This window comes from Uranotaenia lowii, chromosome 1 (assembly GCF_029784155.1).
Source record: "Uranotaenia lowii strain MFRU-FL chromosome 1, ASM2978415v1, whole genome shotgun sequence".
NCBI lineage: Eukaryota > Metazoa > Arthropoda > Insecta > Diptera > Culicidae > Uranotaenia > Uranotaenia lowii.
In genome coordinates, this window is record NC_073691.1 from 104,067,642 (window position 1) to 104,083,636 (window position 15,995).

A 15,995-nucleotide genomic window follows, 5' to 3' on the forward strand; every position below is an offset into this window, starting at 1 on the left:
TGACTTATAATAGGCATCGGGTGTTTTAAGTATTTAAAAGAGAAGAAAACATTGAAGCGTTACTTGGGATCAAATGTTTAGTAGTCAAATATTTAAACCAGTGAAGTAGAATCGTAGTATTTATTGATATTTAGAATCTGAAGCATTCCTACGTAATGGAAACTTTGAAGAAATTTGATCATCAAGTTACTTTGTTTGGCTAATGTTATGTTTTTAAATTTTTAAGGGGGTTCAAGAAGTGCAAACATTAAATTTTTGTTTTTTTTTCTAGTGCTTAAATTGTTTCCTTCTCAGTTCCAGCTGAACCGGCATACATAGATAGCAAGATGGGACACTTAAGATGGCTCACGGTTCTGCTACTATTGACCTGTACAGTGCAGTTCCCTGCAAGTGCAAATGTAAGTACGAGGGATTAGGTGAAGTTTTATCGATGAAGTAAAGCCCATTTACAATTCTCGTGAAAATGAACGTGAAAAATCTTATTTCGTCAATAACTCATCAACGCGGCTAAACTAGATTTTGTAACTTTTATGTTTGGGGATTTAAAAGAGTTAAAAGAAGCGATGTAGCTTAGTACACAGTCTAACGTTGACTGGCTTTATTTCTCAAAATTTATATCTTAATCGACGTCGCGGTGCCCGAACACGTTATGCTGCCGACACTCGTTCAACGAGTTTATCAAACACAACAGTTCTTCATCCTTCAAGTTCAAAATAAAATCATTGACAATTCAAATTTTTTTTCTTAAGGTTAACACTTCATTTGTAGTACTTTTTTTTGTTTGTTTAAGTTTTCTTTTCATTTTACACTTGATGTTGACTATCGATGTCCTTGACGCTCTTCAACATTGCTTCCGAGATCCTTGAGCTGTCGTCTCCTTTTTATGCGCTCGGACCTTCTAACCTCTACAATGAAATAATTAGGTTGGGATTGATTTACCCCTGAAAGTGGGGCGTCGGAATTGGTTTCTTCAGGAAACCCCAGAAAATCAGGTTCTTCTTCTCCTCATAACGTCTTTTCAAGTTTACGACCTTGGTCAAGGAATTGCGTTGATATCTCACGTTAGTGCCGACAAAACATGGCCTTTCACAATTCAAAAATGTTCAGCGAACACCGTCTCACAAAAACCGCCTGAAACCATCTTTCAGCTTTTTTCTTATGATTACGATACCACATAAGATCACCTGATATTAAACCATCAACAGTTCGTTTAACAGATCTTGTTTCAACATCTGTTTTTCTCTTCGGGGAAGTCAAATTGAATTTATATTGACTACTAGGGTTTATCAAGTCAAATAGCATCTTCGGTTTGTATTTGAATACATGCTCAGAGGGAAAAGTTCCACTCTTCGTTAAACAACTGTTGTGGTAGTTCATTAAAAAGTAGTTTATCCGGTCATCCAAATCCAGACTCTTCGTATGAGAGTCTAACAGAATTTTTTTTAAAAACTTCTTTGACCGTACGAACCGTTCTCTCCGCCTGTCCGTTGCTGTCAGGGTGATATGGAGGGCTTTTAGAACAACAATGCCCTGCTTTGACATAAACGAAACGAATTCATTCGAATTGAATGGTGGCCCACCATCCGTCGCCAATACGTCTGGTAAACCAAATCGAGCAAAAACATTTATGAACTTTTTAATAACTTTTTTTGTATCTGTGCCATATTTGATATAATAAAGCTCTACCCATTTCGAATAGCTGTCTAGAATAAGTAAGAACACTTTTTCGCTAAGTGAAAAAAGTCTGCGTGAATGCGACTAAATGGACGAGTAGTAGGAATCCATGACATCGTCAATTGTTTCTTTGGAACAAATAAGGTTTGGCTACAAACATTGCAGCTCTTCACGTGTTGTTCTATGTCAGCGTTGATGCCGAACCAGAAAACTATTCTACGGGCAAGTTGCTTTATTTTTACTATTTCTGAATGATTTACATGAAGCAACTGCAAGGTTTTGAATTGTAACGATTTTGGTACAACTATTCTGTTTCGGAAAATGAGGCAGCCAGAATGTAACTCAAAATCATGACCTTCGGCCAGGGCTTGTGATATAGCTCAGTTGGCAAGTCTGTTGTCTCCTGAGCCGATGTCCGTGAGTTCGAGCCCAACCCAAGCAACCAGAATTCCCTTTAAAAGGTTCCATAGAAGCTTAATCAGCTCTCGTTTGTGTCTGAAGAGAATGCTAATCAGCCCAAAATTTAAGTTCTTAAAGCTACTTTCAAGTTCGTTTAGGTGGCTGTAGAGAACGCTATTCAGATTCTAAGAGAATGTCAAGAAACTTCTACGCGCCGAAAAAAAAAATCCGATTGACAGATTGCTCTGACAACCACATGTCAGATTTCTAGGTTGCCGGTCTATCATGGTCTATCTCATTGATTTTAATTATATTGTTTTGATTACAAAAGCTGCTTACACGCCTAGAGAATTGAACCGCTGCTCTCTAGGTTGCAATGAAATTCATCAGCCTCTCGACCAATCCAGCAATAGTTAATTGCCACTGTAATGATTAGTATTTAAACTTAATGTCATTTGAGATGATTGAGTGGGTTGGTCAATAGAAGTACCTTATTTCGTTTAAAGGACTTTCAGTACACAATATGAATCATAACAAAAAGTCGCATCATCAAAAATTTATTCGAACATCTTAACATTTATGAAGAAAATTCGAAAAAATCTTGAATTCCATTTGTAAATATCTCTACAGATATAAACAAAACAAATACCATGACAAGAAATTGACAGACATTTTTGACATGTCGCTTAGAATTCCCATATAGGTTCTTTAAAACACCTTCAAGTATCTTAATGGTGCGTTTTGGAATGTTACGCGAACGTTATCGACCTTCTTGAAAAAAGTTCCATTAAAAGCGCTCAGAAGTTCCGTTATCGATAGTTTAACCTTTCAAAGGGCGATGGAAGTTCCTGAGTAATTTTTATGTGACAAGAGTCACCTGAAGTTCCCGTAAAACATTTTTTCAGCCAAATGTGAACTTCGGAGTTCCATCTTTAAGTAAAAACGCGACTTTTGGTTGCTTGGGAAGAGTAAACATCGAACACAGTTGTACCGGATAAGTTTTTCAATAACGATCCGCCAACTGTAACGTTGATAAAGTCGCGAATGCCATAAAGATGGTAAAACGACTATAATCGAAACAAAAAAAAATGACCTTCGGCTCTTACATCTTGAAACTTTTTCTCCAATCGATCTGGCCAACCATTCTGAAGATAACTAATGATTTGTGTTAAGAAAGGATCTTTCGCTGTTTCAGATGCCATCACATTAAAATCAATAGGGACCTCATTCGTAAAATTTAAACTATTTATGAAAACTTTGTCAAGTTGTCTTGGAACTTCATGAGGAAGAGGAAATCGGGAGCAGACATCTGCGTTCCCCATTTTGCTTGAAGGCCTGTAACGAAGTTTATAGTCATAAATTGATAGTTCCATTAAATATCTTTGCAAACGAGTAACTATTATTGGATTCTTTCCTTTTTTCCCAAACACTCCTAATAAAGGCTTGTGATAAGTGTAAATGACGAATTCTTACACCCACAATTCAGCCCCTGTGCCAATTGATGCATCATTGGTACAAGGCATCATTGGTACAAGAAGATAACGCGACCGGTGCTGATTCGATTTGCTCCCACCGGCATTAACCTCCCAAGTTAACCGAATTGCGTATGCCTGAAAGAAACAAAATAAAAACGAATTCACGTTCCTCCCTATCGCATCACAAGACGAAGCGAACCGAGCACTGTGCGTGTGTAGCAAAAGCAACAACAAAAATATTCCTTCAATTCAATCCGCCGGCAAACAACCACGGCCAAGCTGTGCGTGGGAATGTAGTAAAAGCAACAAAAAAAAACATTGCTTCAATTTAATCCACCTTCAAGCAACCACTGGCTAAGCTGCGCATGTGTACCAAAACCAACAACAAAAATATTTCTTCCACCGGCCAAGCTGCCCGGCTTTGGCAGCCGTGTATATGTAGCGTGTGTATGTAATAGCAGGCAGTAAGCAAAGCACAGTTCTCATTCAATGGGTTTCCCGTTCCTTCACTCCCGTTCCCTTTCCCGTTTCCATCACAAGACAAAAGAATGCATTGAAAGGAGGCCAAACGCCGGGAAGCCACCGTTGTGCGTTTTTTTGGTGATTGATCGGTGACAGAAAGCCTATGACAAATATCCCTCGTCCTGCATGAAGCTTGAATAGTACACTGGTTAAAATGTCGCACTGGCAAGACGATATAATGGGTGATTTGAGTTCGATTCTCACTACACACAAAACTTTCGAGGCTCCACTTAGCAAAAATTCGCTGTTACTTTCCGTTAGCAAAAATATTTTTTTACTTTTGAGTTAGCAAAAAGCACAATTTACTTGATTTTAGTAATCAGAAAGTTTATCTTGCTCGATTTTAGTAAAACGAAGGTTTTCTAGCCGCCTTATTTCTAGATAGCAGCCGCTGCCGGTAGAGACAAAAAAAATAAACTGACGGGATTCAGTGCCGTTCCGGAAATTCGATGCTGGCGGTTCTTTTGGTGGCTAAGTTCACGACAAATTGGTAGCCAAATCGATAGTGGATGCAAACAGGTAAGAGTCGATCAAGAAGTGTAAAATGTTTTCCGTTTTTTAATTTATGTTTTTTTTTTCCTATTAGGTTGCTGCTGCCGGTGGGGTTCCGGGTTTTAATTGCAACAGTCCGAAAATCGAAAGGGACAAAGCTGGAATTTCAATGCGGTGCGTCCGGAACAACCCCGGTGTCGATCGCTTGGCATTTCGCGTTCCCAGGATCGGAACTAAATAAGTTCCATGAAGTGTCGAAATAAAGAGAAAAATCAATTGAAAGTAAACTTATTTTTGTATTCTTTTCAATAATCTAACATTCCCTAAGAAATTGCAAAGAAAAACAATAAATATTAAAATTTCAGGTCCGGGGCGATCTTTTCCTCCGGTTTTTGCTAGAAAGTGAGCAAAAATTGCGGCGGCTAAATTTGTCACTCGTTTGCTAAAATTTTAGTTCGAAAAAATTGCTAAATTGATTGCTAAGATTTTAGCTGGTCAAATTTGAGCAAAATTTTGCTAATTTCCGGCCTCGAATGTTTTGTGTGTACGGCGCTGTGGGTTCAATTTTTATTTTCTTGTTTCTGGGATGAATTATCCAATAGGAAGGAAATCCCATTAAATGTTTTTCTTGTTTCGCTTGAATGTAGTGGTCATCATTATGGTTGGGAGTCGAGTCCTTATGCCAGTTACGGTTTTTCAAACATACCGTCTTCGGCACAGTGCACATTTCAGCGCATTATCGGCACAGAGATATGCTAAATAGGCACTGGATTTTTGCAACCTCTTCTATGGGTGTACAGGTAGCGATGAAATTTTTTTATGCAACTTACAACTGCAAGCGCTTCAAGATGTAAAATCGGGTATTTCTTTTGGGAATCATTTAGACTGGATGATGTAAAATAAATTGGTTTTTCTTGACCTTGTACTTCGTGAGCTAGCACTCCTCCAAGTCCATAGCTGCAAGCATCGGTCACCTTGGTGACCTATAATACTACAGTATTAGAGGCTTCTTAGAATCAAAATATTCGAGCACTTTTGGTTTCAACAAATATTTCTTACATCTTTCAAACTGTGAATTGCAAATGTCATCCCAGACATACTTTGCATCTTTTTTAAGAAGATTGTAAAAACAATGTAATTTTGAAGAAAGATTTGGAATAAACTTTCCGTAAAAAATTATCAATACAAGAAAAGCTTTCAGTTAAGTCGTGTTCCTCGGAGGTTTGGCTTTTGCAATCGTATCGGTTTTATTTGGACATCAAGGCGCCATTTTAAAGGACGCGGCGACTCCGATCCAATCTCATTCGAGTATCATTTTTGCTGTATTTCCAGTTGACAATGTGGACACGGACACAGCCGACGAAGAACTTCCAGTCATGTCTACTGCTTATTCCCGAAAACATCCAAAACCAGCTCCAAAGAACACCAGAATTCCAAAAAAATAGTCACGTTAAGCCCTCCAGTCGTCGAAAGACAAAAAGCGCCAGCTGTACAGAAAGAAAAACCATCTCCTCCTGGATTCCAAATGAATATTACACCTCAGTATAAACCCGAAGTAGCGGGAACTTCTAGTGGCTTCAACCCCAACGTAGTTTCACCAGAATCAACCTCCCAATCTGGATTTTTCAAGTTGTCGGATATTCTGAATGGATTTTTTTCGTTTTTCAACGTATCGGAATCAATAAGAAGCATTGTAATCTCAATGCTTCCAATTTTTAAAGCAATTGATGCAAACTTGGCCCCTCATTTCAGTATTTATCTCTCTCGATGGCTAATTTACGCCCAGAGGTCGGAGATATCACTGTTTAACAGTGGAATTGTCGTAGTATCATTCCTAAACTGGATCCGTTCAAATTTCTTCTTCATGAAACTAGTTGCGATATTTTTGCCCGTTCTGAAACATGGCTTCCTTCTCAATCAAGCATCTCATTCCACGATTTTAATATTATCCGTGTGGATCGCAACGAGTCTTATGGAGGGGTGCTTTTAGGGATCAATAAGCTCCACTCCTTTTATAGAATCCACCTCCCTTTATCAGGAGGAATTGAAGCTGTTGCATGTCTTTCATTTTATTTATTTTTTTTTACAAGATGGAAATTTGACTTCAAACCATAACAGCCGGGTGTTTGCTGCCGTGAGTGGGTTCGTCCCACTAAAACCACCTTGGTTTCACCCTATGATACTACATCAAGGGGTAGGCTGTGTTCATGCACTTATACATCTCACCCTTTTCCTGTTTCTCAATTTCTCCTGATCATCTTCTGCTTTATCCCTTTTCCTCCTTCTCCTTTTCCTCTATCGCCAACTTCAGACTGGTACGGAAGACCCCGAAACGTGTGCCGGTTAGGTAACGCTTTCATAATAACTCACGCCCGTCACAGCATCCACTATCCCGAGGACCCCAAAACGTGTGCTGGTTAGGTAACGCTTTCAAAGTAACTCGCACCCGTCACAGCAAACCATTTGCGCAGGATTTCTAACCACCCAGGCATGGCCGATTGAGAAACTACCAAGCTAGAATCCCGACACGACCTCTCCGAATGGTATCTCCGCTTCCTTTTGCTGCAGGGAAGATCGTAGCTGAGTACGTGAGACGTTTTAAGTCCCACCACACGTATGAGTCCAGATTAGGGTTATACCGCGCCCTAAGATTGCGTTGCCTTTTGAATTGAAGTATCATACGAGGCCCGAGACCTTTCATTAGCTTGTCAAATTTGGTTGACTATCTCGCTCTCTCCGTTCATCATCTTTCCTGATTCTTATCAGATCGCGCATGATTTGCGAGATTTCGTCGACTATAGCACGCCACGACTGCTCGTCGCGACACATTTCACTCACTATGTTTTCAGCGTTCAAATTTTGAAGTTGTTGACGCCTTGAATTGAACCTGGGGCAGACAAAGATAGCATGTTCTGCCGATTCCTCCATCTCTATGGCTTCCGGGCAATAAGGCGAGCTGATAAGCTTAAACCGATGAAGGTATTGCTTAAAGCACCCATGACCCGAAAGGAACTGCGTCAGGTAGAAGTTGACCTCTCCATACTTCCGATTTACCCAGTCTGAAAGTCTCAGGATTAGCCTATGCGTCCATCTTGCGTTGCATGTTTTTTTTTAGTTGATCACCCAGGTGGTAAATCCTTTTTACGGATTGCATTCCAAGGCACGGCGAGCGACCGAGTCCCCCCAGTTTGCTACTCTGGGTCCATGGGTGCAATTGGACGACTCATGATACTAAGTACCCCTACGCCATAAAGTCCACCTGGGGCCGCAGACCTGGTTCCCACCTCGAACTGTTTAGTACACTAAGCTTTAATAGTGGGAGGTCTATTCGCGCTAATGCGCTCCAAGGCAACACTCATTAACGAGACCACTTTAAGCAAAACCTCTCCTCCTTACGACTCGACGCCTGAACTCTCCTCTAACGACTTGAGAACCGACATCTCCTCGCAGTGACTCGAGATTCCCACGCAAACCTCTCCTCTTCGCGACTTGAGGCCTGATCTCTCCTCTAACGACTCGAGATCCGACCCCTCCTCGCATCGACTTGAGGATACCTCTCCTCTGCACGATTCAAGGCCCGATCTCTCCTCTAACGACTTGAAATCTGACCTCTCATCATAAAGACTCGGGGTTAACCACACAAAACTCTCCACCTTAAGATTTGAGGCCTGACCTCTCCTCTAACGACTCGAGGCCCGACCTCTTATCTTAAGGGTTCGAGGTTTGCCACCTTGCCCGTCGTGTGCCTGATCGAGAGCAGCTTATCCTAGACTCGCGCCTGTCACGGCACACGCACGGGACTTAACGCAACGACTCGGATGATTCCCGACGAATACGTCATCCTACTCCGACTCGAATGGCTCACCCGGCGTCGAGAGCCACTCTACCCGTGGATATTCCCCGAACGTGGAATAACCCTTTCCCAACGATTTCCACTGCAAAGAAGGTCAAGTCTTATCCCCGCAGCTTCTGTCGTTGAGAACCGCCCTACTCAGATACTCCCCGAAGGTGGAGCATCCTACGCACGAACGCGGCATACCCACGGCATCCGCTACGCAGAAGGTATTGTCTTATCTTTGTAGCTTCAAACCGAGGGGTGGACGCACTCTACTCGACAGCCCCCTGTCGATGGGGTCAGTCTACTCCGACCGATGTCCGGTCTTCTTTAACCCCTTGGCTGGCAACCCTAGGGTTTTTGGCCCGCGGATTTTCCTGCCCGTTGTGTGCCAGATCGAGAGCAGCTTGTCCTGGGCTCGCGCCTGTCACGGCACACGTACGGAACTTGGAACGCTACGACTCGGATGTTTCCCGACGGTGACGACATCCTACACCGACTCGAGAGGCTCGCCCGGCATCGAGAGCCTCTCTACCCGTGGGTATCCCCCGACAGTGGTTAACCCTCTTCCCTCGAGATCCGCTACGTGGAAGGTCAAGTCTTATCCCCGCAGTTTCCCTCTTAGGAAGCGGCACTACTCGGATAACCCCCGACATTGGGGTATCCTACACACGTTCGCGGCGCAACCTGACCTCCGCTACGCAGAACATGTTGCCTTATCTTTGTAGCTTCGATCAAGGGATCGGACGCACACTACTCAGAAGCTCCCCGTCGATGGAGTCATCCTACGCCGTTCGCGGACTGCCGTTGGTTCCAGCTCCTCTGCAGGGCAGTCATGATCCGGGTAAACCCATCGCTAACCACATGCCAAGTGTTGGAATCCGCACACATCCTCCGTACGACGTTATCTGCTGTCGTGTCGGGTCCACATGCGGCAAAAATGGAAGTACGAACCGCCGCAAACCTCGGACAAACAAACACCACATGCTCGGATGTTTCCTCTTCGTCACCACAATCTGGGCAATATGGCGAAGCCACATGTCCAAACCGGTAGTGGTACTTCATGAAGCATCCATGACCAGTCAGGAATTGCGTCATATAGAAGCCCACTTCACCGTGCCTTCTTCCTTTTTTTTTTTTACAAGATGGAAATTTGACTTCAAACCATAACAGCCGGGTGTTTGCTGCCGTGTGTGGGTTCGTCCCATTAAAACCACCTTGGGCTTTTTCCTCAATTTCTCCTTGATCATCGTACTGCTTTATCCCTTTTCCTCCTTCTCCTTTTCCTCTGTCGTCAACTTCAGACTGGTACGGAAGACCCCGCACACTTAATCTTTTCTCCTGTGGTCGGAACGATTTCGTCCTGTATTTTCAACAGCTGAAATTACAGGACAAATCTCGGGACAGAAAAACAGCTCAGGAAAACAGCTGTCAAATTAACCTGTAGCATCGAAATGTTTTTCTCCTGTGAATTGCAGGTAGTTTTGTAACTCTCCTGTGAGCTCATGGCAGGCTTCTTTTGAAATTTGCAGGAGATCTGAAGGGGTTTTTTTTCTCTAAATAAAAATAAATTCTCAATACTTTCTTTTTGAATGAAAATATTTTTATTTTTATTCAAACATAAACCAATTTATTTTGTATTTTTGTTAAGTACTTTGACATGCAACACTATAATATTTTAAAAACACTGCACACTTTTTTCCTGCCTTTGGACCAGGCGGTTGTTTGCGGGCATTGTTGATTCGTTGAAGATGCCACTGCGGGATGATGGACATTTGCACGAACTCAAGAGCGAACTGCCAACCAAAAGTACCGGAAACATCTCGCCGACAAGGAAATCTCTTGCCTAGACCAAGCGACGGAGGAACGATAATAATTTTTCCGCTTTTGTCGTTCGGCGATCTGCAGCTCACTTCACACTTTCACAACTGATTGAAATAACCTTAAAGAGAATATTGTTGCCGTTTCCAACCACACGGTACAAAAAGACAGAAAAAATATTGATTTCTCACACGTCTGCAACGGACGGACGGTGACCGCAAAAAATAACGAGTTGAAACTTTGGCGGTTTGAAATTTTACGCGCACAGTGAAAAAGAGAAAAAAAAATTGTTGTTTGTTCTATACAGGAGAGCAAGAGAAAGAACATTTGACAAAAATTGGGTCTCCCGTGATTCAGGAGAACACAAAGTCCTGAAACCACGGGGATACTTTAAGTTCCTGCGTTCTCGTACAAAATTTATCTCGGATCTCAGGAAAGATGAAGCGTCCCGAGATTCGGGTGAGTTCTCATTCGAGCTTCGTTTGAATTGGACAGTTATCCTGTGATACGGAAACCCATGGTCCCGAGCGGGATAAATGCAATCTTAGTGTGCGAAACGTGTGCCGGTTAGGTAACGCTTTCATAATAACTCACGCCCGTCACAGCATCCACTATCCCGGGACCTCGAAACGTGTGCCGGTTAGGTAACGCTTTAAAAGTAACTCGCGCCCGTCACAGCAACCACTTCCGCAGGATTTCTAACCACCAAGGCATGGCCGATTGAGAAACTACCAAGCTAGAATCCCGACACGACCACCCCGAATGGTATCTCCGCTTCCTTTTGCTGCAGGAAAGATCGTAGCTGAGTACGTGAGACCTTTTAAGTCCCACCACACGTATGAGTCCAGATTAGGGTTATACCGCGCCCTAAGATCGCGTTGCTTTTGAATTGAAGTGTCATACGAGGCCCAAGACCTTTCATTAGCTTGTCAAATTTGGTTGACTATCTCGCTCTCTCCGTTCATCATCTTTCCTGATCCTTATCAGATCGCGCATGATTTGCGAGATTTCGTCGACTATAGCACGCCATGACTGTTCGTCGCGACACATTTCACTCACTATGTTTTCAGCGTTCAAATTTTGAAGTTGTTGACGCCTTGAATTGAACCTGGGGCAGACAAAGATAGCATGTTCTGCCGATTTCTCCGTCTCTACGCATTCCGGGCAATAAGGCGAGCTGATAAGCTTAAACCGATGAAGGTATTGCTTAAAGCACCCATGACCCGAAAGGAACTGCGTCAGGTAGAAGTTGACCTCTCCATACTTCCGATTTACCCAGTCTGAAAGTCTCGGGATTAGCCTATGAGTCCATCTTGCGTTGTTCGATGCGTCCCATTGCTCCTGCCACTTGAGCATTGACGCTGCTCGTTGAATATTACGCACTCCTCTAACAGCTCTTGCTTTGTAACATTCCATATCCTCCGCCAGAGTTATGTCGATGGGAACCATGCCCGCGATGACAAAAGCTGCATCTGCTGATATGGTCCTGTACGCACAGGAAACTCGCATGGCTATCAACCGATGTGTGCTCCGTAATTTGGATCTGTTGCGCTCTACCTCTATCGCGGAGCTCCAGGCCGCTCCTCCGTATCGTAGTTTCGACAGTGCTACGCTCGCAAGGAGACGTCTCTTGCTACTCTTTGGACCATGGCAGTTCGGCATAATCCATGTCAATGAATCTATGACTTTCCAGCTCCCGATGTGCGGGATCAGACGATGGGTCCACCTTCCTTTCGTTGACCTGTCCCACAGCTGCTGCCAGTTGGACATCGAGTCCTCATTGGCGAGATCTCGTACATTGGGCGTGTCTTTGTTGTCGTAGCAATAGACATCCTCCTCAAGCAAAACCGAGATGGGCATGACCATGACACCCGCTACTACACAGGCGGCTTCGGACGACATGGTCCAGTATCCGCTGATTACCCGCAGGTTCATCAGCCGCTGAACTCTGCTAAGTCGCTGCAGGTTACAGTTTCTTCCCAGGGCCTGCCTCCAGGCCGCTGCTCCGTACCGCAAGATCGATGTGGTCACACTTGCCAGGATCCTCCTTTTGCTACTTTGGATGGCCGAGGAGTTCGACATCATCCGTGTGAGTGCGGCCGTGGCCTTTGCCGCTCTCTTGCACACGTAGTCGACATGGCTCGTAAAACTGAGCCTGTCGTCAATCATCACCCCTAGGTACTTGATTGCGCGTTTGGACACGATATTGCACGGTCCAACGGCAATGGTACCTGTTTGGGGTAAGATAAGGTTGGTGATTAGTACCATCTCGGTTTTGTGTTGGGCTAGACGCAGGCACTTGGAGTGCATCCAGCTTTCCACTGCCTGGATAGCTACCGTGGCCAGTAGCTCAACCTCCGCTGTTGAGGAGCCTCTCGCCAAGAGGACTACATCATCCGCAAATCCTACGAGTTCAGCTCCCGATGGGAGGCTCGTTCGTAGGAGTTCGTCGTAAGTGATATTCCACAGAACCGGGCCGAGTATTGACCCCTGTGGAACACCCGCCGAAACCTCTTGTGTTCGCAAACCCTCGCCGGTCATATACTGCAGTTGGCGGTTGTGGAAGTAACTTTCCACAATCCTATACTGATATGCCGGGATCCTCATTTGGATGAGCGACGACGCAATCGCTGTCCAACTGACTGTATCTTGGTGCTGTATTTCCAGTTGTGCGTGGTATAGTTTTTTTTGCGGTTTCAAAAATAGCTGCAGTAATGTTGCTGATGTTTGGTTGCGATATCGAACGAAGTTTATCGCCAATCTCTTCATTAAATTTTTCCCAGTTTGCTTCTTTTATTTTCCATTTTTTTATAACAGGCAAGAATGGGCAAGCACCGTCTAGTATGACTGAAATTGGAATATGATCACTATTTACAGGATCAGAATAGGTTGACCATTTGAGCTTTCTGGTAATGGAAGAAGAAGCGAAAGTTATGTCGATGGATGTGTCTTGGAAATCTTGAATGGGACTGTAACGCGTTATTGAGCCGTCATTCAATAGTATCATTTCGTAATCAGCTGCCCACAGAGAGATAGCTTTACCCATATTATTTGAACAGTTGTCCCATGTGAAATGGCGGTCATTAAAATCACCACCAATAAGGAAAGGGGGGCTTAAGTTTTCCATAAGAGCTCGGAGTGCTCTTGCTGCTCTGCTATGATATCCTGATTTAAAGTGATTGTAAATGCAAATCAGTGTTACTTTTATGGGGGAAAGTAACCTAACTGCAACCGCTGGGATAAGAGGATCTATCTCGATAACTTCATGTGGTGATTGTTTCAAGATACCTAGCACTGCATGTCCTTTTTTCGAGTTGGGGCAAACATTTGATGTATAGGTATGATAATTGCTTTCTTAGAAAGAGTTATATGAGTCAGTAAGGGTTTCCTGAAACATTATACTTATCGGTAAGTTGTTCGATATCATCCTCGTCAACTCTGCTTCGTTTCTCCAGAATCCTCGGATGTTCCATAGGAGAACCAGTGGTCGACTTCGAGGCGTTACAGATCGAGATGAGGCGGTGGTTTGTGTGGGTGGATTGAATGTTTGGTCGGTTCGAATAGTCCTCTGCTCGTACCTTCACCGGGGTCAAATTGCGACGCGTTGTGGTTCAATGATCTGTGAAGGTGGATCGAGTTTGAGGCTGATCTGTGGGAATTTGTTAAGGAACTTACCCGCAAATGTCCCGGGTGCCCCCGTACGGGGGGCTGGCAGCCGACGGGGGGCGTAGGCTTTGGGACAATGTTGCACTCATCTGGGCTGTGGGAGGAGGTTCACCTTCGACTGGTATGAGGATTGCGTTCCGGAGGGTTCCCCTGCCATCCCACATATTACCCGGGATCCGTACTACACTTTCGGAGATCCCGTGCCACAGATGGTCTGGAAGCTCCTTAAACTGGTAGTGTGGTTGTTGTGATGGTTAGTATCTGGTAGATGTTTCAATAGTAGTCTGCTGGATGGTTGGAGTGAATCTGTTCGTAACTTTTTCTGCTAGCATTTTACTTCCGAAAAAAATTATCTTTACTTTGTTTGTTGCTATCGTCGTTTTCACTTTGCTGCTCAATATGTTCCATTGCATCGTCGGAACTTTCGGAAATTTCAACCTCTTCTTCCTCTTCCTCTTCATCTTCTTGTTTTGCGTTTTTGTTTTTCTTTTTGTTATTAAGTGGCGATTGTGGTCCTCGTTTTCCTGTCTTTTCCGAAGTTTTGGTTTGTTGTTGGCTTGCTTTACTGGCTTGTCTTGTGGACATCGGGGGTGGTAATGTGGATTGCGAATTTGTCGATTTTCTTGGAACGGTTTTTGGCACTTGGAAACCTAATTGCGTTTGCTGTTCTTGATTTTGATGTTTTTGTAGCTGTTGTTGAAGTGTTTTATGGAACTGATCTTGTTGGTTAGAGACTGGTGTTGTTCTACCGGATTGGCTGGCAGGAGTGGTTGCTCGACTGCGGTTTTTCGTCGGTGTCATTGCTGGTGAAATGTTATGCTCTCGAAGATAATTCTTTACTCTTTCCTTATACATAGAAAATTCACTTTCAATTCTAGAAAATCTTTCATTTTCCTTCATCGGCACTTCAATATTTTTTGTTAGGTTTTGAACATTAGCTATCAACGTCTCAATGAGTTTGTCTTTTTGAGCACTGTCCGCGTCGATGACCGACGCATAGGTGGGTTTAGCGTTTGGCATGCTAACCCTCTTCCGAGCTTCCGCCCAGGAGATGGACTCATCTGTTTTAACACGGATGACCGCTTCCTCATGGCGATAAAGAGGACATTTCCTCCCCGCCGCGGAGTGTTCATTACTTTCTACAGGGCAATGTGGGCAACAGAATTTTTCTTGGCATGCGTTATCTGTGTTTGAATGATTTCCAGAACATCTTGTACAGCGTGTTTTTCCCTCACAACGTTTTTTAGTATGCCTGTATTCTAAACAGTTTCTACATATCATAGGACTTTCATAGTAAGTGCGTACATCGACTTTCATCCAGCCGAAAAAAACTTCTTTGGGTAGGCGTGTGCTGCCGAAGGTCAATATCGCTAATGGAGTATTGACTTTCTGTTTGTCGATGAATTTTGTGATTTTACGAACAGCAATGACTCCTTGATTTTTGAGTTGTTCTAAGATTTCATTTTCGGGGATGTTTGTGGACTCTGGTTGATAAACAATTCCCAGTGTTTTGTTCAATCCGGGATGATCAAAAATGTCGACGACTGTATTTGTATCTAGTTCTTTTATTTTCTTCAATTCATCTGCCAATTTTGGATTGAAGGTGCTAAGCGTGTAGCTTAAGCCTCTACTGTCAATCGCCATCTCGATTTCTTTTTTAAGGGGTTTTCCAAGTTTACCTTCAATAATAGAGGCAAACCAAAAAGGGTTGTTCGGAAGAGGGTTTGGGTTTTCTCCAGATCGTTTCACCATCAAATAAATTTTACGCCCGTCAAACGTTGACGAACGCATATATGGAGGGATGGGGGATGAATCCACATGTGTTGTGGAGCCCCCACCCCCGGGGGGTGCGCCAACCATGGCGCTCTTCTGCTTTTACTTTTTACTTTTCCTCTTTTATGTATTCCCAAGATCCACAATTTCAAAAAAAAAAAGGAGGGAGGAGGGGGGGGGGGGGGGGCACTAGTAACTTTTAATATTCGTTTGATATGTTTCACTACCGCTCTCGCGCTCTCACTTTTTACACAGCAAGAGTTCTAGTAAGCTTTTTATAGCATGAGCGAGCTTTCGATAATCGCTTTTGATATTGCTTACTCTCTTTTTCGAAGGAA

General features: G+C 43.6%; 1 protein-coding gene across 1 annotated transcript in view; it reads left to right on the top strand.

Annotated features, from left to right (window-relative positions):
- The first annotated feature begins 298 nt into the window (after positions 1 to 298).
- LOC129752303 (beta-galactosidase) overlaps positions 299 to 15,995 on the top strand; it is a 277,208-nt gene continuing 261,511 nt past the window's right edge. Inside the window, exon 1 of the mRNA XM_055748094.1 lies at positions 299 to 398. Coding sequence (XP_055604069.1) covers positions 327 to 398 — 72 coding nt within the window. The 5' untranslated portion in view covers positions 299 to 326. The remainder of the gene's footprint in view (positions 399 to 15,995) is intronic.